This window comes from Salmo salar, chromosome ssa07, assembly GCF_905237065.1.
Source record: "Salmo salar chromosome ssa07, Ssal_v3.1, whole genome shotgun sequence".
Classification (NCBI taxonomy): domain Eukaryota; kingdom Metazoa; phylum Chordata; class Actinopteri; order Salmoniformes; family Salmonidae; genus Salmo; species Salmo salar.
In genome coordinates, this window is record NC_059448.1 from 41773615 (window position 1) to 41801202 (window position 27588).

Genomic DNA, 27588 nt, shown 5'->3' on the forward strand with positions numbered 1-27588 from the left:
TACTCACATCGGTTAATAAGGTTCGATTTGTCACAGTAATAGCAGGCAGGTTAAACAAATATACAGATTAGCGTATAATATACATTAATAGACTGCATCTCTCTCTCATTTATTTCCAATTCAGAGTGTGGGGCGTGGCTCTGCCTCTTTATAAAGATTGGCCAGACCTGCCCTGTTCTTGAACCGGGTACTTCAGCGCTCCGGCGATTCTCAATAGATGACTGTCCGTCTCTTCGTACATTGCACAAGAGTAGACTGGCTAGTGTGCCCTAGTTTGAGCCGTTCTCTATTCCAATATCTTTCGGAACTGTTGTTGACATTCAACAGTGAAGGGGACTTGTCAAAAAAGTAAACATTTTGGAGTGATCATAAGGAACGCATTTGCCCAAACTTGTAGGTCCTCGTTAAAGACTGTCCACCAGGGATGTTCGACCTAACGAAGGAATGGAATCTGTCATTCGCCGGCTGCGGGTTCCTGGGGATCTATCACATCGGAGTGGCCAGCTGCCTGTTGGAACAAGCGCCTTACCTTATCAAAGGAGCCACCAAGATCTACGGGGCTTCAGCCGGTTCCCTTTCTGCCTCGATGCTCGCCAGCCAGGCATCCATAGGTAGGCTACAGTACCCTACTGTACACTGGCCCTTGATTTAACCAGTTCCTGTCATCAGTTGATTGCCTGGATGGGGACTTTTACGCACAAGGAGTAGTCATCCCTTTCATGTGTTTAGGGCAACTTCAGATTAGCAGTCAAATTAATTATCAAGAAAAATAATTGATGGTCTTGACACATGGGGTGAAATGACTAACAATGCTGGAAACGTTGCTCCTATGTAATAGATAGGTGATTATACTGGTGTTATAGGTTGAATTTAGAATTTTAAAATAGGCTACATTTTTTCTCATGTTATAAACTGCAAATGATTTATAATTGAGCCAAAATACCTGCCTGTGTAGAAATATGGTAGCCTACCACTCATTTATCATATCACCACTGATAAATGGTCAGTTAAAGGACTATTGACCTATTGGTCCTCTGGATCAGAGGTCTTCCAATGGTAGTGATGGATCTCGCTGACTAGGGGCACACACACAATCACGATTAAGAGTAAATATAACCTTGCATCACATAGAACTGACTTAAGAGAGTAGTTCCTAGCTGAGTGTCTGTGCGAAACCTGGCCTTTTTCACTTTCTCTTAATTTTGAACCCTATAACTTCATCATCAAGAGACAAAGGAGTAGCCTGCAAGGTTTCTTGGAATCAGCCCGTACCTGTCCCAGTTGTATCATGTTTAAATGAGAGTGAGAGAGTGTTAAAGAGGGTGAGAGATTGAAAGAAAGTGTGAAGGAGTAATAGAGGGAGACATTTCGCTACACCTGCAATAACATCTGCTAAACACTTGTATGCGACCAATGAAAAAAGAAATATGTGTTTGACTTATAGAGTGAACAGTCAATATAGGAGTCATGAACCTTTTACCGAGGTGTGCTTAAACAAGGGTCCGCACAGAGCGTTTCTTGGTAGCCTTAAACAAATGTACTTTGAGACAAGAGTATACACCTCACACATGGTTATGGGCTTATTGAAGAATACACCTGTACCATGTATGATATAGAGCTGAAATGTATTCCATTTTGAGCTTGCATTGAGTTTATATGCAGTATATCACAGAAGACTGAAATATAACAAAACGCCTGGTTTGTTCATTGAGCTGTATACTGAGGTGACTATTCAAAGATGTTCAGCTGGTCAATATCCCCTTCCAGTGATTCTACAACATCTTGTCAACATGTGCCAGGAAACATTATACAGATATACACCAATCTGACTGTATGTGCTTTTGTCCATTACAAGGCATCAAAAAACTCTCCAAAATTTAAAATTGTGTAAAATCTTTCTGCAGCAATTTTATGGAGAAAAATGACATTCTTTGATGTAGACAATACTTTTTTCATGTGTTCATGAATGTTTGTGTTTAGGCCCGGTGGCCAAAAAACTCTCCAAATACATTTACGGTTTTAGATAAAATGTCTTACAGATATCTTCCAGGCCCTTTCTCACTCTCTCTCATCATGTTACACGCTGACAGGCACAGACCATAAAATCCTCACGCTCAATCAACTACACCTCCCCTTTTCCAGTTACGACCAGATAAGGATGTGGCTCCACTGAACTGACCAATCAGCAGTGAGGAGACTTGACAGGCAATGCACTATTGTGACCCCATCAACACCAACTTTTATATCACCGACAACAAGTACATCACCCCATGTAGTAGGGAGGGGTCAATTGCACAGGTCATGACAGTTAAGCTGTGTTGAACATGTAGCTGTACCGAACACAGGCCCACAGCCCATTTGAATTGTTTCAGCTGTACTCGATGTCGATGTTATACAGGCACTACAAATACAGAGCAAAGGACAGGCAAGGGAAATACAGGTAGCCTTCGTTCATCTCACAGTAAAGGAGATGTACAGATACCTATAGATGTTTTTATGTGCATGCAAAGGGGAGCTCCGGTCAGGGACTCAGCTGCGGTGAGTAGTAGTAGTACTTATTTTTGTGTAATCCGGGGAGAGGTTGAATCACAGAGAATCCTGAAAGGTGAAATACAATTGTGTACATGTCTAGTATTTTTGGTCTTGGATTTTAAAAAGCCCTGGATAGCCTAAAGACACTATAAACAGGGGCCCTTGTTGGGACCACAATTGCTTGGCAGCATATTCAGGATTTATTTATAAAGCGAGTCAGTAGGTTATAACAATTGAATAAACTAGATATTCAAAATAGTGCTAGCATAGAGTATAAAGCGCTAACTCAGCCATCCAAAAGTACCTGTGGTAGGTGAGGATGGACGAGAGTGACTGGTGTGGATCAATTCATTCATCCAGGCGAGAGGTTTCATATGAGCAGGGGTTTGAACATCATTCCTGAAGTAAAATAGATGGCGCCAACAGCTCTGCTTCTAGCTCCTATGCAACTTTGCAGTATTTTTTTTTTTTTGGCGTGTTATTTCTTAAACTATTAGCCCAGAACATTTTTTGTGTTATTACAATACATACAGCCGAAAATAACTTTTGGATATCAGAGCGGCGGTAACTTACCAGCATTACGACCAGAAATCAAATAAAATCAAATAAAATGTTATTTGTCACATGTGCCGAATACAACCGTGAAATGCTTACTTACAAGCCCTTAACCAACAATGCACTTCAAGAAATAGAGTTAAGAAAATATTTACTAAATAAACTAAAGTAAAAAAATAAAATAAAAAGTAACACAATAAAATAACAATTCCGAGGCTATATACAGGGGGTACTGGTACAGAGTGAATGTGCGGGGGCACAGCAATGTGCGGGGGTACAGGTTAGTGGAGGTAATTTGTACATGTAGGTAGGGGTACGACTTTCCCAAAATACGACTTTCCCAAAATACGACTTTCCTAAATTGGATCCTTTGTTCGTACCCCCCAGGGCAATTGAACTTATTCCAGAGGCTGCTCCAAGACTCCGCCGGCGGAGAAGAGGAGTGTATTTCTAGTCTGACTCAGGAGGCATGCACACCATCCACCGCTTCCGAGTATTTACTCGCTAATGTTCAGTCCCTGGACAATAAAGTAGACGAGCTCAGGGCGAGGATCTCCTTCAAGAGAGACATCAGGGACTGCAACATACTCTGTTTCACGGAATCATGGCTCTGTCTGGATATACTGTCCCCGTCCATACAGCCAGCTGGGTTCTCAGTACATCGCGCAGACCGTGGATAGATGGCAGCATTTGCGCAAAACTGGAGTGGCCATCACAAAGCAATAGAAGATTTGTGGGCAGAACTGAAAAGCATGTGCGAGCAAGGAGGCCTACAAATCTGAATCAGTTACACCTGCTCTGTCAGGAGGAATGGGCCAAAATTCACCCAACTTATTATGGGAAGCTTGTGGAAGGCTACGCGAAACATTTGACCCAAGTTAAACAATTTAAAGGCAATGCTAACAAATACTAATTGAGTGTATGTAAACTTCACTGGGAATGTGATGAAAGAAAATCATAAATAAATAATTCTCTCTACTATTATTCTGACATTTCACATTCTTAAAATAAAGTGGTGATCCTAACTGACCTAAGACAGTAAATGTTTACTAGGATTAAATGTCAGCAATTGTGAAAAACTGAGTTTAAATGTATTTGGCTAAGGTGTATGTAAACTTCTGACTTCAACTGTAAAAGGAGTACCGGTACCAAATCAATGTGCTGGGGTACAAGGTAGTTGAGGTGATTTAGGTAATATGTACATGTAGGTAGGGGTAAAAGTGACTAGGCAATCAGAATAGATAATAAACAGTGTAGCAGCGTGTGAAAGTGTGTCTATGTGTGAGTGTTAGAGCGTATGTAGTGTGTTTGTTTGTGTGTGTGTCACTGTAGTATGTGTGACTGTGTGGGTGAGTCCAGTGAGTGTGCATAGAGCCACTGTAAGAGAGTCACAGAACTCTGTCTGTGAGCATAAAAGTCTTTAGATCCATTCCATCCAAGTGTAGATAAGATGAACACACATAACTAGCTCAGTACAGGTGCAGGGCAGTAAATAAGGGAAACCGGTGGAGATTTGGTTTTTGTGAGCTACGGTTCACTGTTTAGTTCCGTCGGGAATCAATTTTCCTTTGAATAAAACAATTATCCAATTCCTCCCAATGGAAGGCCCTAAAACAACTAACAGACTGTCTCTCCGTCCCTCCCCTCCTCTAGCTAAGTGCTGTGAGGATGTGCTCGAGACGGTCATGGATGCCCGGAAGCGTAACCTGGGTCCCCTCCACCCCTCCTTCAACCCGCTCAAGATCATCAAGGCGGGCCTGGAGCGCGACCTGCCCGCCAACGCTCACACACTCGCCTCCGGGAGGCTGTGTGTGTCACTCACTCGCGTGTCTGATGGACAAAACGTCATCGTGTCCGAGTTCAAGTCCAAGGAGGAGCTCATCCAGGTCAGTGTCCTCACTCAACCCACCTGGGCTGCTATTCACAAAACATATCAGAGTAGGAGTACTGATCTAGGATCGGTTTTGCCACTTAAATCATAATGGATTGGAGTTGGGACCTGATCGTAGATCAGCACTCCTACTATGAAACACATTGTGAATATGGGCCCTGATGAGAGTTTTTCCATATCCCATACATATCCCGGAAATATTTGTCCTTTCAGCTACTGGCCTTGCCATTGACTGTGTACATTAGTTGTATGAAGTGTAAACTGGGTTGGACTGTGTAACATCTCTCTCTCTGATGTGTCTACAGGCACTGCTGTGTAGCTGTTTCATCCCCATATACTGTGGCCTGATCCCCCCATCCTTCCAAGGAGTAGTAAGTCCCCAAGGCCCTAATGCCTCAACTGCTTTCTTATGTTTCCTTGAACACTGTTTCCTTATTTTCTAAGAAAAATCAGCAAATGTTGGACTGAGTTTATTATGGTCTCGTTTTTAAGATGCCTTTATTGCTCAGGTCATAGTCATAAGGAGGCTATAGGTTTAAGTGTTGCACAATGTTTCTGTTCGTGTGTATGTCTTGTCTGTCTGTCGGTCTGTGCATACACTCTGGTACTTGTCCATTTGTCAATCTACCTTACCCTAGTAGCTAATCAGCCCGTGGACCATTTTCCTTGGCAGGCCAGTGGTGTATTATATATATATAAAATATATATATGTATTTATATATACACTGCTCAAAAAAATAAAGGGAACACTTAAACAACACATCCTAGATCTGAATGAAAGAAATAATCGTATTAAATACTTTTTTCTTTACATAGTGGAATGTGCTGACAACAAAATCACACAAAAATAATCAATGGAAATCCAATTTATCAACCCATGGAGGTCTGGATTTGGAGTCACACTCAAAATTAAAGTGGAAAACCACACTGCAGGCTGATCCAACTTTGATGTAATGTCCTTAAAACAAGTCAAAATGAGGCTCAGTAGTGTGTGTGGCCTCCACGTGCCTGTATGACCTCCCTACAACGCCTGGGCATGCTCCTGATGAGGTGGCGGATGGTCTCCTGAGGGATCTCCTCCCAGACCTGGACTAAAGCATCCACCAACTCCTGGACAGTCTGTGGTGCAACGTGGCGTTGGTGGATGGAGCGAGACATGATGTTCCAGATGTGCTCAATTGGATTCAGGTCTGGGGAACGGGCGGGCCAGTCCATAGCCACATGAGGTCTAGCATTGTCTTGCATTAGGAGGAACCAAAGGCCAACCGCACCAGCATATGGTCTCACAAGGGGTCTGAGGATCTCATCTCGGTACCTAATGGCAGTCAGGCTACCTCTGGCGAGCACATGGAGGGCTGTGCGGCCCCCCAAAGATATGCCACCCCACACCATGACTGACCCACCGCCAAACCGTTCATGCTGGAGGATGTTGCAGGCAGCAGAACGTTCTCCATGGCGTCTCCAGACTCTGTCATGTCTGTCACATGTGCTCAGTGTGAACCTGCTTTCATCTGTGAAGAGCACAGGGCGCCAGTGGCGAATTTGCCAATCTTGGTGTTCTCTGGCAAATGCCAAACGTCCTGCACGATGTTGGGCTGTAAGCACAACCCCCACCTGTGGACGTCGGGCCCTCATACCACCCTCATGGAGTCTGTTTCTGACCGTTTGAGCAGACACATGCACATTTGTGGCCTGCTGGAGGTCATTTTGCAGGACTCTGGCAGTGCTCCTCCTGCTCTTCCTTGCACAAAGCTCTGCTCGAGCTGACTGGTCAACTGTATGAATGAATTACTGAAATTGTATTTTTTGTGTCAAATCGCCAATTGGCAACCCATCCCTTATAGGATTAATTGACACATAAACAAACATTACAAAAATTCCCTTTAGTAATTAAATAATAAGTCTTCTTCCTGTGTTCTCTGCATTGGGCATCGCATAAAGAGTGTTAAAAAGAAAAGTACGGTAAAAATCTATACATAATAGTAATTAAGGTTATCCAAGCAATAATTACATCCCTAGAGCAGTAAAATAATATACATACATACATACATACATACATACATACATACATACATACATACATACATACATACATACATACATACATACATACATACATACTGTACATATACACATACATACATACATGCATACATACATACATGCATACATACATACATACATACATACATACATACATACATACATACATACATACATACATACATACATACATACATACATACATACATGCTTTAGTCCAGGTCTGGGAGGAGATCCCTCAGGAGACCATCCGCCACCTCATCAGGAGCATGCCCAGGCGTTGTAGGGATGTCATACAGGCACGTGGAGGCCACACACACTACTGAGCCTCATTTTGACTTGTTTTAAGGACATTACATCAAAGTTGGATCAGCCTGTAGTGTGGTTTTCCACTTTAATTTTGAGTGTGACTCCAAATCCAGACCTCCATGGGTTGATAAATTGGATTTCCATTGATTATTTTTGTGTGATTTTGTTGTCAGCACATTCAACTATGTAAAGAAAAAAGTATTTAATAAGATTATTTATTTCATTCAGATCTAGGATGTGTTGTTTAAGTGTTCCCTTTATTTTTTTGAGCAGTGTATATATAGTGTACTTCCAGACTGGCTTCTGGCTTCAGCAGATTGGGACCAGAGTCCAGGGTGGCTCCATTCTAAACTGAGTCACTAGGACATAGGAGCACAGTCCTCCAAAACATCAACTACCATATATCAATGACCTATTTAGGTATTCTCTCTCTCTCTCTCTCTCTCTCTCTCTCTCTCTCTCTCTCTCTCTTTCTCTTTCTCTCTCTCGTACCATTCTGGCTCAGGGAAGAACTGGCTCAGAGCCAAGTCAACACTGTGACTGAACACATTAACACACAGACCTGTCTAATATGCTGACCACACCGCCCGCGTTGCATGTGCTGCAAAATAAATGTACACATGCATGTTATTCAATCATTTCACGTAAACTGCTCACACACGTCAATGAGCGTCTGCGTAGCCAGGTTGGTTACCAACCGCCATGTAAAACCCACAGAAGAAGACTGAAGGAGGAGAGATTAGTAGAAACGAACTAGGTCTTCCCTTTTATCTGTGTATTAATGGTGGGAGTAGAGAACACACGATTATGTGGGACTCAAAATGGGTCAGAATTCTACAAAGATCCAGAAAAAAGGATCTATGTGCATTTCAGGTAAACTAACAACCCAATGTTTATGCCAACCTTACTGCCAAATTGAGTCATAATCTGACTTTGGAACTGGCACTGATATCCTTTTTTCCCTCAGATGTTCTAAGCGTTTTACACTAGAAAAATGTCAATTAATTCACAAATCTGTACTTGAAATGGAGCTGCATCGTGCAATTACATAAGACTGGCAAAATTGATTAATTCTCCAAATAGTACTGTCGGTCTGTTTGGTCATGATTTGACAGTGTGGAGAAGCTGGCTTAGGGGAAATCTTCTGCTGACACGCCACACCTAATATGCCCTTAAGGAAAATGTTTCCTTGAATATGTCGTATCGTATACATTCGATTTCAGTGATAACCGAGTTGGGTTAAGTGACACGTTTTTTTACCAGAAGATAGGCGGAGGCAGTCAACAAATATTTATAATATATTTTCCAAATACTATTATTTACTTACTCTCTCCTCAAAATACCTAGAGGTCTCTGTCAGTGCTTCAATGGCCTATGAGCTTTATCCATTTCTGTATCGAACACAGGGCAATTGAAAGAGAGTGACCCGGCTCTACATATTTGACTGGTTTGTGACTCACTAACACCGCCCCCGGTTAGAGGGGAATAAAGCAGCCCAGAGTTAACACACACAGGAACTTTAATCATACACAGGAGAAGATGTACATGTCTATGGTTCTGTAATGGACAGAAATAGAGAGGTAGTAAATATGCTATACAGGAGATAAATATACTGTCCTGAATAGATATTTTCGATATAATGGGGTATGGGATTAAACAACAAGGACTGTACCTAACAATGACCTAATAACCATGTATTACATAGTAACACCAGATGAATGACTAGCGTGGCAATAGCACAGTAAGACTAATGACAAGGACTGTATATTATACAAATATTATGCTATTGCACAGCAACACACAAGAGCAAGGACTCATCATCGCATACAATATCAGTAGTAACATAATAATAACAGGAATGAGAACTCCATGGAATACTGCTACTCTAGCACATACTACAATGATAACATCGACATCAACTTACTTTGCAGTCACAAATTGTATGCACAATATGTTCACCTGCACTCACAGACTGGAATAACACAGTTTAGGTACGGGCAATGTTTACTCCCTTGGAGACCGTGGGTCAGGCTGGCTAGCCAATCAGGGCCTGGAGAGACTGCAGGGCTTGAGCGTGCACAGATTTGAGACACATGGCTATTGTCTGATTGGCTGAAGCCATGAACTGGAGGAGATATTGATATCTCAGGTGAGGGGGACGAAGGGTGAGGATGGGTGAAATGCAGACAGCAAATAAACAAATGCTTACACAAAACAGTGATATAGCGCCCTTGGCAGGGGGATTCTGTAACAGCTATGTTGATGTGTCTTGCCTCTTAGAGAAGATTTATCTGGCATTCATTCTAAGTTGATAGCCTTTATACTGTATAAGAGATGTAGAACAGTCATATCTGTCAGCCCTGAGACATCTTGACCACAGTATGCCTGGGGTCTTGTTCTGTGGAGAGGCTGTGGTCCTGATGTAAGTTGTGCATGGTTCCAAAAACACCCATCTATTCTCACTTTCGCTCTCCCTCCTCCCTCTCTCCCCCTCTTCTCTCTCCAGCGTTATGTGGATGGGGGGATCAGTGACAACCTTCCACAGTCAGAGCTGAAGAACACCATCAGCATCTCTCCGTTCTCGGGCGAAAGCGACATCTGTCCCCGGGACACCTCCTTCAACTTCCACGAGCTTCGTTTCACCAACACCTCCATCCGGTTGAACCTGAGCAACATGTACCACCTCAGCAAGGCCCTGTTCCCCCCAGAACCCAAGGTACACACTTAGCACCTTTTTCTATCTAGAACCTAAAAGGGTTCTTCGGCTGTCCACATTATTTGGTGGCAGGTAGCTTAGTGGTTAGCGCGTTGGACTAAGAACCAAAAGCTTGCAAGATCAAATCCCCGAGCTGACAAGGTAAAAATCTGTTGTTCTGCCCCTGAACAAGGCAGTTAACCCACTTTTCCTAGGCCGTCATTGAAAATAAGAATTTGTTCTTAACTGACTTGCCTAGTTAAATAAAGGTAAAAAAACAAAAAAACATAGGACTCTTTGAAGATACTTTTTTAGTTCCAAGTAGAACCCTTTTGGGTTCCATGTAGAACCGTTTCCACAGAGGGTTCGACCTGGAACCAAAAAGGGTTCTCCTATGAGGACAGCTGAAAAACCCTTTTGCAACCCATTTTTCTAAGAGTGTAGGACGCCCGCTATGACTGCTTACCAATGTGTTATTTATGTGTTATGAATGTGTTATGAAGTCCTTATGTAGGCCCTGTTGCCAAAGGTAGGATGGAGGATCAGAATGCTTCTTAGTCCCATTCATTAGATGGGTTGTTTATGACTGCTTGTAAAGGCCTTATGTTTGGGTTACAATGTGTAACACCGGTTCCCTGCAGGAGACGAGGGAGACGTCTCACTATGGGACACGCCCTCTTCGGCGGGTCATTGGTTGAAGCCTTATTCAATCACACCTAACAGGCCAATCAGAGCTTTGTGGGTGTATGCCTTGCATGCCTATATAACACCCTGCACTGCTCTGGTTTCCTCATTCTCAGAACTACCTCTTACACAAGTGCAATCTGGTGAGATGTCTCCCTCATCTCCTACACTGAACTGGGGTTACATACTGTAATCCAACATTTTCTTTCAGTCGACTCGGTTCGACATCTCGCTATGGAATACTTATAAAATGCACCGATTGACAATAGTCAGTTTCCTGAGAAGTCTGTTTTGGTACATGGTAATGTACCTGATCCATCCTACTCAGCTCCAGCACCAAGGACTGTGTCCATCATGGGAAGGCGCAGAACGTCCAGGTGATAGAACCTCACAAAGTTGTGAGGGGAAGCTCAACTATCCGCCACACAAATCACCAAGACGGAGATGCATCTGAACAGTGCCCATGATGTGGCAATTCCTATAGTGGAATGTGCCCGGACACCCAGGGGAGACTACAATTCCCGACAACTGTATGCCTTGGTGATAGCCTCCACTATCCAATGGGAGAGGCGTTGTTTGGGCAAAGCCCTTCCCAGAGCAGGGTTGCTGAAGCAAACAAACAGTTAGTCACAACTCCGGAATGGCAGATGCACAGTGCGCGCACCGGACACAACTTGTTAAGGCACCGCTGCTCTGGAGAAGAGAACAGCGGAGGGTGGAAGGGAAAGAGGTCAGTGGCTTGACTATTATAGGTCATGGGAATGACCTTAGGAATGAACACAGCGTATCATAACCTTGGAGTAGTCAGGGGCAAACTGAGTGCATAAAGGATGAACCGAGAGCGGATGAAGGTCGCTAACGCCTTGCCCTTGTCGAGAAAATCCTGTAGGAAGGAGAGAATGGCAGGGATGGAACACTGGAAGGACACCAACTCTTGTCTTGAACACAACCTCTCAAATACCCTCGACTTCAGGTCGTAAAGACCTCTTGAACAAGGGGCTGTGGTGCTCTGAATTGTGGCAACCACGTTCGGAGGCAAGCCCGCCGAGTCTAAGTTGGGCCTCTCACAGGCCAGGCTCAGAGATCCATCAGCTCGGGATGAGGATGGAATATTTTGCCTTGCTCTTGGGATAGCAGATCCCAGTGCTGTGGGAGGCACCATGGTTGCATGTACAGGAGAGGTACAATCTCCGCCAGCCATGGCTTCCCGGGCAATGTGAAGCTATCAGGATGAGGGATAGACTGTTTGCTCTCACTCTGTTCAGAGTAGGGGGGGTCAGGCCCACTGGAGGGAAGGCATACAGAAGCACATCTGGCCACTTGTGGGCCAGCGTGTTCACGCCTAGAAGAGCATTGTGATCTCTCATCGCGAAGAACAAGCGTCAGGGCACATTGTCCTGCAATGCGAACTGATCGATGGCAGTCCTGCCATAACGCTCCGACACCTCCTTGACGACTTCGGGATGATGTCACCACTCCCCTGGTAGGGGGTTGCAACGCGACAGTAGACCTTGCACTTCAGTTTAGTCTACCTGGTATGTGTTGCTCCGAGAGACAACAGATGGTCGCTTCTCCATAGCAAGAGCTCTTTCGCCAGAGGGTGAAGTTGATGGGAGCATGTTCCTCCTTGGCCGTTGATATATGCCACTGTAGACGTATTGTCTGACCTGACCAGGACATGTTGGCCATGTAAGAATGGACGGAAGTGCCTGAGGCCTAGTAACACAGCGTAGAGCTCGAAAACATTGATATGGGCTGTACTCATAGAGTCTGACCATATGCCGTTCACCATACGCCCATCGTGGACTGCCCCCATCCCTGTAGTGATGAATCTTTTGTCACTTCTTTACGAGTGAAGACTCTCCCAGTAGGGCAGCCCCGCGTCAAGAAGGATGGATCTTTCCAGTATTGAAGTGCCGATATACACTTTGCAGAGAGAAGCATGCGCCTGTGCCGGTGGAGAGACGGGTCTAAGTGGAGTGAGGTCACCCATTGCTGGAAATCTCTCATGAGGAGGAGAACAAGCGGAACTGCCACAATCATGGAGGCCATGAGCCCAAGAAGCCTCAGACACATCCATTACGTGACTGATGTTGCTGAGCAAAACACAGACGCAGTGGCAAAAAGCCATTGCTGTCTCCACGGTGAGGGCTGCTCACCGCTACAGAGTCCAGAGACAATCCCTAAAATATTTTCTGCTGGGTAGATAAGAGTAAGCTTTTGGCACGATTTATCCTGAAGCCTAGAGCGAGCAGGTGCGACAACAGCTGGGCTATGTGCTCCATTGCCTGCGCCAGAGTGTCCACGCAGGTCAGATCAACCAGTCATTCGAAATCTGTAGACTTTCAGATACTTGTTGAGGTGCTGCAAATCCAGGACCCCCCTTTTTCTTTGGGGGGGGGCAATAAATAACGTCTGAATAAGCTCTGGTGAGCTTCCTCCCTCAGCACCACACGTATGGCTCCCTTGGCCAACAGAGACCGTATCTCATCTCTAAGGATTTGGGCCACTGTACTATTCCCATGAAAAGCGGAGGGGGCCCTGTGAATTGTAGTCTGAACTCCTGGTCTACGGTGCATGGGACCCAAGGGAAGACTGCACACGTGCGCCACTACTCTCTGTGAGATGTAAGGGAACCCGCCTGTCCCATGGGGGGGACGGGGAGCCCTGTGGCAGTCGCCCCACTTGGGGCAACTCCGCATGTGGGCAACCTGTCCCGTGGAAGGGATGGGGGCCCTGCCAAGCCTGATGGCCAGACAAGGACGCCCTCAAGAAATTGATTTGCTTGCATGGGAACATTCTGGACCATCACCCTCAGCCTGTGGGCCTGGATGTGTTGGTAACTCTTTATTTGAGAACTATACTTGGGTGAAGAGTAGTGTTGACCCGCCCCAACTAGGGCTTATGGATCTTGATGGGGGTTCCTGTGCAACACCTATACCATGTGTAAACGAGCTTGTGTGACCTGACACAGGACTCCTAGGAGATTCTGGTTGCCAAGGTCGAAGGAACTCTGCCGGATCTTCGAGCCCCCGCACCTAGCACTAGGTGTGCCGCTTCTTCCCCTTCCCTCCAGGTGAAGCCGAGGGCGTCTCCGCTGCTCGTTGCTTGGAGTGACATCTGTGCTCTGAGGCACCGCGTTGCTGGTGAGTGGACTGTATCTGTCTGAAGAAACAGCACTGCTCGTGCTAGCCAAACAAGCCCAAATTGGGGTTTAGCCCAGAGGTTGCTAGCTAAAACACCAGTGGTGCCGTTAGCCCACTAACAAGCCAAGGCACTCGAAAATTCAGCTAGCTAACCCCGAACAGTGGGAACTGATGGAGAGCTAGAAGTAGAAACATTTGTGGGAACCTGCTATTAGCGGGATGTTAAAGCAGTACAGCTAGCTAGCTAACAACGCCAATTGTTTGTAAGCCAGGGAACATGTATACTGTAGCTAGCGGATAACAAAAAGCTCTGCTGACAAGCTAACTGAGGTAGCTTCAATCGGTAAAGTGAAGCTGAAGTTAGCAGAATTTCTGAAAATAGAAAATAAGGAACTCAATGCTCTGTGGTGGGGTGGTAACCCACACCGAAAAGAACAGTTAAGTTGAGAGCTAGTTTTCTGAAGAAATCTGCTTAACGGGCTAGAAACCAGATAGTAACCAAATAGAAGAATAAGGAAACCAGAGCAGTGCAGGGTGTTATATAGACACGCGGGGGTGTACACCCACATAGCTCTGTTTGGCCTGTAGGCGTGATTGAATAAGGTTTCAACCAAATAAGGGCATAGTGAGATGTTGAACCAAGTTGACTGAAAGAAAACCTTATTTAGGTACCCTTGAAATAATAGTTTTCCATGGTTCTAAACATTCTATTTACTTTTCTATAGGAGAGTCTAGTGGTCTGGTATGGGAGACTGGACACCTCATAACTTGACCCCTGACCTCCCACTATCCTATTTCCTAGTTATATAACTCCAACTCCCCCATCTCGCCCCTACCCTGTCTCCTCTTCGGACTCTGCCTCCTACCCTCACTCCCCATACAGTACTTCCTATCTGAACTTTGCCCTCCCCTGTCCCTCCCTAACTCCACAGTGATCAGTACTGGCAGGACATGATTGGCTTCTGTTATTGTTCAATTACCTTCCCTGTGTTCCTCATTCTCCTTCACTGTCTGGATAATAACATGGGAGTCAACTTTTAGCGTAAGGTGAACTTTTCCCTCTTCGAGGTTGATCTGTGTCTCTTAGTTTAGTTTTCGCTGTGTTATTATTGTTGCTGAAATCCAAGATCTGCCACCATCTTTTGCCTTCATGTGTGCCTGGAATGTTGTGTTTTCTGGAATTTTGGGATTATGTAATCCCTGTGGTCACAAATCCCACTGACAGAGTCATGTGCAGAGGCCCTACTTAGAACAAGGAACTGTGTTTTTTTTTTACTCAGACACCTTTACATTTGACATGACCTTTACATGACATGCACACACATTCACACAAACTAAACCCTTCATTTACCCTCAAATGTACTAGTGTTTAACCAACTCTGGCTAACTTCACACATACACAGGCTGTGTCCGAATACCCATAGTTTAATCAAATAAAATTGAATTGGTCACATACACATGGTTAGCAGATATTAATGCGAGTGTAGTGAAGTGCTTGTGCTTGTAGTTCCGACAGCGCAGTAATATCGAACAAGTAATCTAACAATTCTTCAACAACTACCTAATACACAGGGATCTAAAGGGATGGAATAAGAATACGTACATATAAGTATATGGATGAGCGATGGCCGAGCGGCATAGGCAAGATGCAATAAATGGTATAAGATACAGTATATACATATGAGATGAGTAATGTAAGATATGTAAACATTATTAAAGTGGCATTGTAATAAAGTGACTAGTGATCTATTTATTAAAGTGGTCAATGATTTGAGTCTCTATGTAGGCAGCAGCCTCTCAGAGTTAATGATTGCTGTTTAGCAGTCTGATGACCTTGAGATAGAAGCTGTTTTTCAGTCTCTCGGTCCCAGATTTGATGCACCTGTACTGACCTCGCCTTCTGGATGGTAGTGGGGTAAACAGGCAGTGGCTCGGGTGGTTGTTGTCCTTGATGATCTTTTTGGCCTTCCTGTGACATCGAGTGCTGTAGATGTCCTGGAGGGCAGGCAGTTTGCCCCCGGTGATGCCCTGTGCAGTTCACACCACCCTCTGGAGAGCCTTGCAGTTGAGGGCGGTGCAGTTGCCTTTCCGGGCGGTGATACAGCCTGACAGGATGCTCTCAATTGTGCATCTGTAAAAGTTTGTCAGGGTTTTAGGTGACAAGCCAAATTTCTTCAACCTCCTGAGGTTGAAGAGGCTCTGTTGCTCCTTCTTCACCACACTGTCTGTGTGGGTGGACCATTTCAGTTTGTCTGTGATGTGTACGCTGAGGAACTTAAAACTTTCCAGCTTCTCTACTACTGTCCCTTTGATGTGGATAGGAGGGTGCTCCCTCTGCTGTTTCCTGAAGTCCATGATCATCTCCTTTGTTTTGTTGACGTTGAGTGAGATGTTGTTTTCCTAACACCACACTCCGAGTGCCCTCACCTCCTCCCTGTAGGCTGTGTTGTCGTTGTTGGTAATCAAGCCCACTACTGATGTGTCGTCTGCAAACTTGATGATTGAGTTGGAGGTGCGCATGGCCAAGCAGTCATGGGTGAAAAGGGAATACAGGAGGGGGCTGAGCAGGCACCCTTGTGGGGCCCCAGTGTGAGGGTCAGCGAAGTGGAAATGTTGTTTCCTACCTTCACCACCTGGCATCGTCTGTGGACCTGTTGGGGCGGTATGCAAACTGAAGTGGGTCTAGGGTGGCAGGTAAGGTGGAGGTGATTTGATCCTTGACTAGTCTCTCAAAGCACTTCATGATGACAGAAGTGAGTGCTACGGGGCGGCAGTCATTTAGTTCAGTTATCTTTGATATCTTGGGTACAGGAACAATCGTGGCCATCTTGAAGCATGTGGGAACTGCAGACTGGGATAGGGAGCAATTGAATATGTCTGTAAACACACCAGCCAGCTGGTCTGCGCATGCTCTGAGGAAGCAGCTAGGGATGCCGTGTATACTTGTGAAATACTTATTTCCCTCATTAAAATGCAAATCAATTTATAACATTTTTGACATGCGTTTTCTGGATTTTTTTGTTGTTATTCTGTCTCTCACTGTTCAAATAAATCTACCATTGAAATTATAGACTGATCATTTCTTTGTCAGTGGGCAAACGTACAAAATCAGCAGGGGATCAAATACTTTTTTCCCTCACTGTATGTAATACGCTAGTATGGGTATTCAGACATGACCACAGTTTCTGGCTAGATACTTCTCTCCCTGTGGCTTTGTTGTTGTAGTAACACAAAATCTAGAGTAGGCAGAGAACAGAGAGCACTCAGAGACGTTGACCTATAACCCCTAGTCAAACACTTCCTGGATTGTTGTCCATTCACAAACACAGGACAGGAGGAGCCTGTTGTACGGGACGGTTCAGGCTAATATGCAGTTGAAGTCAGACGTTTACATACACCTTAGCCAAATACATTTAAACTCAGTTTTTCACAATTCCTGACATTTAATCCTAGTAAAAATCCCTGTCTTAGGTCAGTTAGGATCACCACTTTATTTTCTGAACGTGAAATGTCAGAATAATAGTAGAGAGAATGATTTATTTCAGGTTTTATTTCTTTCATCACATTCCCAGTGGGTCAGAAGTTTACATACACTCAATTAGTATTTGGTAGCATTGCCTTTAAATTGTTTAAATTGGGTCAAACGTTTCGAGTAGCCTTCCACAAGCTTCCCACAGTCAGTTACGTGAATTTTGGCCCATTCCTACTGACAGAGCAGGTGTAACTGAGTCAGGTTTGTAGGCCTCCTTGCTCGCACATGCCTTTTCAGTTCTGCCCACAAATGTTCTATAGGATTGAGGTCAGGGCTTTGTGATGGCCACTCCAATACCTTGACTTTGTTATCCTTAAGCCATTTTGCCACAACTTTGGAAGTATGCTTGGGGTCATTGTCCATTTGGAAGACCCATTTGCGACCAAGCTTTAACTTCCTGATTGATGTCTTGAGATGTTGCTTCAATATATCCAGAGAATCCTTTCTCATGATGCCATCTATTTTGTGAATTACACCAGTCCCTCCTGCAGCCTAGCACCCCACAACATGATCCTGCCACCCTCGTGCTTCACGGTTGGGATGGTGTTCTTCGGCTTGCAAGCCTCCCCCTTTTTCCTCCAAACATAATGATGGTCATTATGGCCAAACAGTTCTATTTTTGTTTCATCAGACCAGAGGACATTTCTCCAAAAAGTATGATCTTTGTCCCCATGTGCAGTTGCAAACCGAAGTCTGGCTTTTTTATGGCAGTTTTGGAACAGTGGCTTCTTCCTTGCTGAGCGGCCTTTCAGGTTATGTCGATATAGGACTCGTTTTACTATGGATATAGATACTTTTGTATCTGTTTCCTCCAGCATCTTCACAAAGTCTTTTGCTGTTGTTCTGGGATCGATTTGCACTTTTTGCACCAAAGTACGTTCATCTCTAGGAGACAGAACTAGAGACAGAACCACTCCTTCCTGAGCGGTATGACGGCTGCATGGTCCGATGGTGTTTATACTTGCGTACTATTGTTTGTACAGATGAACGTGGTACCTTCGGGCATTTGGAAATTGCTCCCAAGGATGAACCAGACTTGTGGAGGTCTACAATTTTTTTTCTGAGGTCTTGGCTGATTTCTTTTGATTTTCCCATGATGTCAAGCAAAGAGGCACTGAGTTTGAAGGTAGGCCTTGAAATACATCCACAGGTACGCTTCCAATTGACTCAAATGATGTCAATTAGCCTATCAGAAACTTCTAAAGCCATGACATAATTTTCTGGAATTTTCCAAGCTGTTGAAAGGCACAGGCAACTTAGTGTATGTAAACTTCTGACCCACTGGAATTGTGATACAGTGAATTATAAGTGAAATAATCTGTCTGTAAACAATTGCTGGAAAAATTACTTGTGTCATGCACAAGGTAGATGTCCTAACCGACTTGCCAAAACTATGGTTTGTTAACAAGAAATTTGTGGATTGGTTGAAAAACTAGTTTTAATGACTTCAACCTAAGTGTATGTAAACTTCTGACTTCAACTGTACATCATTTCCCTCTGTTTTATGTGGTTAAAATCAACTGCTTATGTAATAGTTAATTATCAGCAATAACATGATTGCTAGTCAGTAAGTGAAATTGTAATAGTTATAACCCGTGAAATGATGAATGTATCTGAGCCGTTGCCCTGTATTTTGTGTGGTTATATATCAGTTGTTATATGATAAACAAAGTCTCTGTCTAATGGGTATCCTCTGTCTCTTATATATGAGCAGTATATTTATTCAATCTATCTCTTGCTTATGATCCCCTACCTCAATAGGTATGATCTATGTGTTTTCTTTGACAGGGCATGGCAGAGATATGTCAGAGTGGCTACAAGGACGCCCTTCGCTTTCTTGAGGAGAACCGTGAGTATTACTATGTTGCCTTTGACAGTAATAGTGGGCTGTGCTAAGCTACTGTGACATATACGCAGTGAGCATCAATTATGTCAATTGTACAGGGTTCAAAATGAAGTGTGGAGTAAACCAGCACTTATTTCCATTATGGTAAACCAACACTTATTTATGTTGTAATATTTGTATAGACGGATTGGCTGACAACATCAGGAAAATGTGCGCGCATCGATGGTGCGAGAAGCCATGCAGTCAGATAGCTAGCAACAATGACAAGAAGCTATCGTGTGGGGACTCGTAGGTGGCTTGTTTCATCTAGTGTTATTTTGATTACCATGTCTTGTTTTGAGGTGTTTTAACTGATTTCATGTCAATGCTAATATGGCTAGCTAGCTAACCAACAACTGTAACAATGTATTTGAGAGACAACAAATGCTCATTGTGCAAAAGGATTTATGGTTTCAATAAACATTGAGACAAAAACAATCTAAGCCAACCCTGTCTGTTTTGCCCCATAGTTGCCACGCACCGTTTTTTGTGCTAAACAAACAACTAGTCTATGCTGTATTACAAAGATTATTAATGTATCATTTATGATGTCAGATCTGCTAAAGCTGGAGTGTCCGACTGCCGGCCCCAACCTATCAGAAGCCACCTGCTGCAGCAAGCCCATCGCCATGGTAACCACTAAGAACTGGATGAATCTCTGCCGCCTGAGGAAGCAACACTGGTGGTTGGATGAGCAGATTGTTGACAACCTGCCAACCCAAATCAAGAAAGGTAGATAGGAGGTCATCCTAGACCAGGGATGGGCAACTGGCGTCCCGCGCCATTTTGTAGGCCTGCGTATCAATTTCCACTTTATTGGTATTTATACACTACCGTTCAAAAGTTTGGGGTCACTTAGAAATGTCCTTGTTTTTGGAAGAAAAGAAACGGCTGATTTTTTTGAGGGAATATCTACATAGGCGTACAGAAGACCCATTATCAGCAACCATCACTCGTGTGTTCCAATGGCACGGTGTGTTAGCTAATCCAAGTTTATCATTTTGAAAGGCTAATTGATCATTAGAAAACCCTTTTGCAATTATGTTAGCACAGCTGAAAACTGTTGATCTGATTAAAGAAGCAATAAAACTGGCCTTCTTTAGACTAGTTCAGTATCTGGAGCATCAGCATTTGTGGGTTCAATTACAGGCTTAAAATGGCCAGAAACAAAGAACTTTCTTCTGAAACTCTTTAGTCTATTCTTGTTCTGAGAAATGAAGGCTATTCCATGCGAGAAATTGCCAAGAAACTGAAGATCTCGTACAACGCTGTGTACTACTCCCTTCACAGAACAGCGCAAACTGGCTCTAACCAGAATAGAAAGAGGAGTGGGAGGACCCGGTGCACAACTGAGCAAGAGGACAAGTACATTAGTGTCTAGTTTGATAAACAGACGCCTCACAAGTCCACATCTGGCAGCTTCATTAAATAGTACCCGCAAAACACCAGTCTCAACGTCAACAGTGAAGAGTTCCTCTGTCCAGTGTCTGTGTTCTTTTGCCCATCTTAATATTTTATTTTTATTGGCCAGTCTGAGATATGGCTTTTTCTTTGCAACTCTGCCTAGAAGGCCAGCATCCCAGAGTCGCCTCTTCACTGTTGACGTTGAGACTGGTGTTTTGCAGGTACCATTTAATTCAGGCGGATGAATTACCTGACACATGAAAAAAAAGTGTCCACCAGGCTGATGGAAACATGAAATGGCGGTACAATTTTATAAATGCAGACATGGTGTGCGCTACGTCATCATGACCAGTCTTTTAGCCGCAAAAAGTCAGTTTGATGGAAACACATCTCTGGTGGGAAAATGCACATATTGTTTTATGCAGATTCTAGAATATTCACATGAAAATCTGTCGCAAATTGGATGGAAACTTAGCTACTGACAGTCACTCAATTAGCCCATGTCAGCAATTCTTGGGGGGATTGATAAATTCTAGTTTAGCCAGCTATCTAAACTTGCAGTAATCATGATCATCGTCGAATTACCGATCAGGGAGCCCCCATTGATTTTGTTAGTTACTCAGATATAAAAACTTTAAAAACTCCGCCCCATCTCTCCGCCCCATGGCAAAATGTGTAGAACTGTAGGAAACGTAGTTTAAAACTGCAACATTTTGTCTACGCCCCATGGCAAAATGTGTAGAATTGCAGGAACTTAGCTCTTAAAATGCAATTTTTTCCCTCCGCTGTGAAGAGGGGGGATGCTTAAATGTTTCACTTGCAAGGTGGGAGGCCCCCCCCCCAAAGAAAATTACTTACGTCCACCTAAAGTCTAGGGCTGGCTCTGACTGCATGTGTGGGCATGGATGTATGTATGCAGACCTGCGAGTTCAGATTTTTTGTGGCCACCACGGCACCACCCCCATCAAAGTTGCCCATCCCTGACCTAGACTTTCCAATCTTTTCTGCTCAAAGCTGTTAAAAGCTGTTGTTATCTAGTTATAACATTGTGTTGTCACTATGCTATTCTCAGTGACGTGTGATTGTCACTGAAAGTCATCTGAGGCTGTGCCCGTATCAGCGAAGTGTGACATATTGTGTCTCTATGACTGTAGTGTTCTGTGAGGCGTGCCAGCAGAAGCCTGGTCTGTATGCTCAGGTGTCTGAGATGCTACCGGTCAGAGTGGCCTCCTACATGCTCCTGCCCTGCACACTACCTGTGGTATCAGCCTACTCAGTGGGAAAGAGGTAAGACTACATCGTATACCACTACTAGTGCTACCTACCACAAACTAACAAGCCCTCAATGAGCTCAATGCGGTCACAGTAGTTCAAACAGCAACCAATGACAACAGTAATGCAAACAAATCATCTTCTAAAAAGCCCAGAAATAGCCAATAGCATAACTCTCCTTTAGCATAACTATCATTTAGCATACAGCAGCCTCATTAGCCCACCACAACAACCAAATAACTACCCTCTGTTCTCACCCAGGTGGTGAGGTTAGGCAACAACACACCCGCCACGCTGGACCTCAACACGGGGGCCCCTGAGGGGTGCGTGCTTAGTCCCTAACGCTACTGCCTGTTCACCTACGACTGGCAGCGCACGACTCCAACACCATCATTAAGTTTGCCGACGATACAACGGTGGTAGTAGACCTGATCACCGATAATGATGTGACAGCCTATAGGGAGGAGGTCAGAGACCTGACAGTGTGGTGCCAGGACAACAACCTCTCCCTCAACGTCAGCAAGACAAAACAGCTGATTGTGGACTACAGGAAGGGGAGGGCCGAGCACGCCCCCATCAACATCAATGGGGCTGTAGTGGAGCAGGTCAAGAGCTTCAAGTACCTCGGTGTCCACATCATTAAGGAATTATCATGGTCCACATCACCAACAGAGTTGTGAAGAGGACACGACAATGCCTTTTCCCCCTCAGGAGGCTGAAAAGATTTGTCATGGGCACTCAGATCCTCAAAAAATATATTATAAAGCTGCACCTTTGAGAGCATATTGACTGGTTGCATCACTGCTTGGTATGGCAACTGCTTGGCATCCGACTGCAAGGCGTTACAGAGGGTGGTGCGTACGGCCCAGTACCTGACTGGGGTCGAACTCCCTGCCATCCAGGACCTCTATACCAGGCAGTCAGAGGAAGGCCCTAAAATTGTGAGACTCCAGCCACCCAAGACATTGACCGTTCTCTTTGCTCCCGCATGGCAAGTAGTAGCGATGCACCATGTCTGGAACCAACAGGACCCTGGACAGCTTCTACCCCTAAGCTATAAGACTGCTAAATAGTTAGTTTAATAGTTAACCAACAGCTACCTGGAATATCTGCATTTGCCCTTTTCGTACTAACCCCTTTTGACTTATCACATACGCTGCTGTTACCGTTTATTATCTATCCCGTTGTCTAGTAATTTTATCCCTACCTATATGTACATATCTTCCTCAATTACCTCGTACCCCTGCACATCAACTTGGTACTGGTACACGGTGTGTATAGTGTATATAGCCAAGTTGTCGTTACTCATTGCGTATTTGAAATTGATTTTTTGTTTTGGGGGGGTCACATACAAATGGTTTGCAGATGTTAATGCGAGTGTAGCGAAATGTTGTTGTTATTTTTATATTATTTGTCTTTTTTTATCTCTGCATTGTTGGAAGCATGTGACAAATACAATTTAATAGGTTGAGGTTTCTTACTAAACCAAATCAATTTGAACGCACTGCACAGGGCCCCCTAGTGGACATTGTCACAAAATAGGCAAGTCAATCCACCACAGGAATTGTTGAGAACTGCCCCCCCTACTGCTACATCACAGTATTTTGACTCTCTGTTGTCCCTCTCCTGTACTCCAGGTTTCTGGAGTGGATCCCAGAGGTGCCTGCAGACATGCGTTGGCTAGCTGGGGTGGCTGGGGATGTGGCTGGGAGCGTGTACAGACATGCCTGGAGAGGATCGCCAGCAGACATAACCAGGTCAGAGACATGGAGTTACTACTACTGGGTTATATTATGGATGGATGGAGTCTACTTGTAGATTTGGATGTCTGTCATACAGTATGAATAAAGTCTAATGTCCTTGTGTGTTTTTATTTTTGCAGTGATGGTTCCCTGAGGAATTGCCTGAGCCTGCCCCCACCCCTGGAAAGTGACAGACAAAGGGAGAGAAACGGTCACCTCGCCAGGTTCGCTCTCTCTGCTCTCAACCTCCAAAGCCAGTACTGGAACATCCCCACCGCCTCCTCTTCCCACTGCCCCACCAGCCCCCTCACGCCCAGCCCCTCCCCACGACAGATCTGCTTCAGTGTTCATTTTGGCACTCTTTTTTAGATTCATTCTAGTCTGGCATTTTGACTAAAATATCATTAAGTCTTAGTCACATTTTTGTGATTTGAATAATGATTTAGTCATTGTTAAAATGACGAAAAGAGAGCCATTTTAGTCAACTAAATGCCCTTTCATTTTAGTTATATTTTAGTCCACATCACATTTGTATTGCCTCATTAGCCACAAACCACGGTTCCATCCAGAGTTTTTATGGGAGTAAAGTCATATCAAAGATTTTTAGAACTAACCCAAGATGGACCATAACTACTGAGATGGTAGGCTACTCAGGAAATAAATGGTTCTATCCAACATGTCGAAGCAGGACTGCATGATTCCAGATACAGTATTTTGATGTGCAACCGAATCCAGCGATTGTCATGAATTGTGAGTTGACGATAGGGTATTGTTGTTATATTTTACTGTTAAAATAGAGCTCCAGAATGTTCTGTTCTTTTTTTGTTCAATGGAGACAAATTTGCCTAAATCTTTATGTGCACTAATATCATAGGCTAAATTATTTTGGGGCTTATACACCACATGATACAGTGAAAACTCAAACACATTAGCTAGATCACTAACACTAAATACAATAACCACTGCTACTAGTCATGTATTAATCTAAAAGTTAACGAAATGTCTTCTTTTTTTCCACACTGTTAGCACTGCTACCCTATACACATACAACGGGGTCAATGCGCAATTGCGCATTTCGTGGGCTTCGTATCTGAAAGCCATGTCTAATATTTTGATTGTAAAATAGTTGCTATTGAGCTCAATATTAAGAGATGACAAATATAAAGTATACCCACAGAAAGCTGCGAACAACATTTGCTTCTAAATCAATGAATTTCCCGCAATTGGATTTTCAAATGTTATAGCGAAATGTTATACAATTAAGAAGCATTTTTTACTCACTCCCAGAGTGCACGTCGTGGCTTGGTCATCACAGCAGCAGGCTCCAGCGGAACAGGTCAAGGGGCTGGGCAGACACTTTCATTACAGGAATCATGAGGATAATGCACTTTACTGTTTGACCAAATCGTGGTTGCAGTCTAGAGCCTTGACCCTTGAAATACTGTAGCTATATGTAATCAAAGTTGTGTCATAAGTAGCGGTCTGATACTGTAGGTTGCAGCAAACTACAAGCTAGAATTATCAATCGGTTATTAGCCTATCTGAGCGTCAGAGGAGACTGATGGCGGGAGGAGCTATAGGAGGACGGGCCTTTTTGTCATGTCTGGAATGGAATGAATGGAACCTATCAAACATATGGAATCCACATGTGCCTGCTCAAGTTCCCTCCCACGGGGCCTGTCTATAGTGTATAGGAACTGAAAGGTGGTTTAGGATGGGCAAGATGGTCATGTGATCGAATAGCTTTGGAATCCAGAACTTTTGCTATAGACACACTAATGACTCAATCATGTCTTTTGATCACTCCACCATCCATGTTTTATTCTATTGTACACATTGGAAATCAATTTACCAGCTCACCACCAAAGACCTCTGCAAGTGAATTCTTTTTGGGGATTTACACATTTTATAAATCACTGTGTCTAGTTTTACCAGATAACGTGTTGTCACTACCTTAAGCACAGTACCTACCTACCTGTGTTCAGTCAAATGTAGCATTCATTCCTCATTCCAGACGGACTGTTGACATGACTTGACGTTGACTTCTTAAATATGAGCTGTGTTGTGTTATTTATTTTGTATTAGACAGGACCCTTGCACTAAACTATGAACTACTGTGATAAGCTGTGATGTCAAGAAATTTGAAATCCCAATATTCTTGATAGTTCCCTTCAGAACTTCTCTTAATGTTGACATTTGCTTTTGCACAATAACTTTAGGTGCATAGGATTCACAATTTTAATGGCATAATTAAATGTCAAATTTAAGTTATCACACTGCTCCATTTATAGTAGGCCACATACTGTACTTATTTTTGGAACGTGTGTAACACTGTGAAAACCTCTGCCTACTTGTGCCTAGGATGGTAGGTAGCCTAGTGGTTAGAGCATTGGGCCAATAAAGGAAAGGTTGCTGGTTCAAATACCTGAGCCAACAAAGTGAAAAACCTGTTCATATGAGCAAGGCACTTAATCCTAATTTGCTCCAGAGGTGCCATACTACTATGGCTAACCCTGCAAAACAGCACATTTCACTGCACCTATATGGTCTATGTGACAATAAAACATTTTTTAAAATATACTTTATTGTTGTTATTTCATTAAGGCCCTTATCTTAATAACATAACGGTTTTTATGATGTGACCTTCTGTGTTTATATATACTGTAACTATTAAAATCCTATTGTGGTGCCTCATCATTATGGAAACTGTGCAGAATAAGTAGGGGAGAGTGGGATAAGTTGAGCCAAAGCGGTAAATTGATCTTTGTTTATACACAAAATGAATAATTTGACCAAATATTTCAGAAGAGGCCACCATTTCATGGAGTCTGAAGGAAGAAACCACATGGAAAAAGTGGTAAGCTAGTTAGGTAAAAAATATATATATGTGATTTTCACCAAATCAAATTAATTTGTGTTTGAGGTTTCATGATGCTTGTGTCTAAACCAACATATGTAGATAATTTTAAGATTGTTCTTTACGTCAGTTGGGGTCTCAATAACCTTCAACATGAGATCCTAAACCTAGCATGAAAGTGCATCCTTGTAGCTGTGTGGGCTAATATAGTGAAGATGTTTGCCTTGGGGTAAGTTGAGCCAATGACCATGGGGTAAGTTGAGACAATGGTTGAGCCAATGGCAAGTTGAGCAAATGTAAGTGTTTTCTTCCCAGGCTTAAATGCTAGGCATTATTGCTGGGGATATGAGGTAACAACAGGGCCTGGCCTATGTTAAAAGTGTTTAACAATGTACAACGTGTTTGTTAGGTGTTAAGTCTGTGTTAAAAGATGTTTAAATGATTAAAAAAAAGATGTGATTGTACTGAATTGTGTTTGGGAAATAAAGATACACATGTTTTTAAAAAGGTAGTGGTAATATTTAATTCAGCACAGAAATGTGTAGGTGGCTTAACTTACCCCATACCCAGGGTAAGTTGTGCAAAGAGACTACTTTTTTAGACAAGCTATATTTTAAAAACTTTAATGTTTACATGAATTTTGATTATTTCCAGGGATACAAAGCATCCTGAAATATATGTAGATATCTTTGTTAGAAAAAAATACAGTGATGCTGAATGTAAAAAATGGCTCAACTTACCCCACTCTCCCCTAAGTGTTTTCAATGTTGCCAAAGTACTGAGTGCACAAAACATACCCTTTCCATGACAGACTGACCAGGTGAATCCAGGTGAAAGCTATGATCCCTTATTGATGTCACTTGTTAAATCCAGTTTTCCGTGTGTATCAAGAATGGTACACCACCCAGAGGACATCGAGACAAATTGACACAACTGTGGGAAGCATTGGAATCAACATGTGCCAGCATCCCTGTGGAACGCTTTCGACTCATTGTAGAGTCCATGCCCGACGAATTGAAGATGTTCTGAGGGCAAAAGGCA

The 27588-nt window shown here is 43.6% G+C and overlaps 1 protein-coding gene across 1 annotated transcript; it reads left to right on the forward strand.

Moving 5' to 3' along the window:
- The first annotated feature begins 184 nt into the window (after nucleotides 1–184).
- LOC106609321 (patatin-like phospholipase domain-containing protein 2) lies at nucleotides 185–27021 on the forward strand. The gene is made up of 9 exons (XM_045721997.1): nucleotides 185–611; nucleotides 4741–4973; nucleotides 5284–5349; nucleotides 9837–10046; nucleotides 19176–19236; nucleotides 19828–20004; nucleotides 21831–21963; nucleotides 23586–23705; nucleotides 23831–27021. Exons 1-9 carry the CDS (start codon nucleotides 425–427, stop codon nucleotides 24057–24059), a joined length of 1416 nt encoding a protein of 471 aa, XP_045577953.1. The 5' UTR covers nucleotides 185–424; the 3' UTR covers nucleotides 24060–27021.
- Nucleotides 27022–27588: the final 567 nt, after the last annotated feature.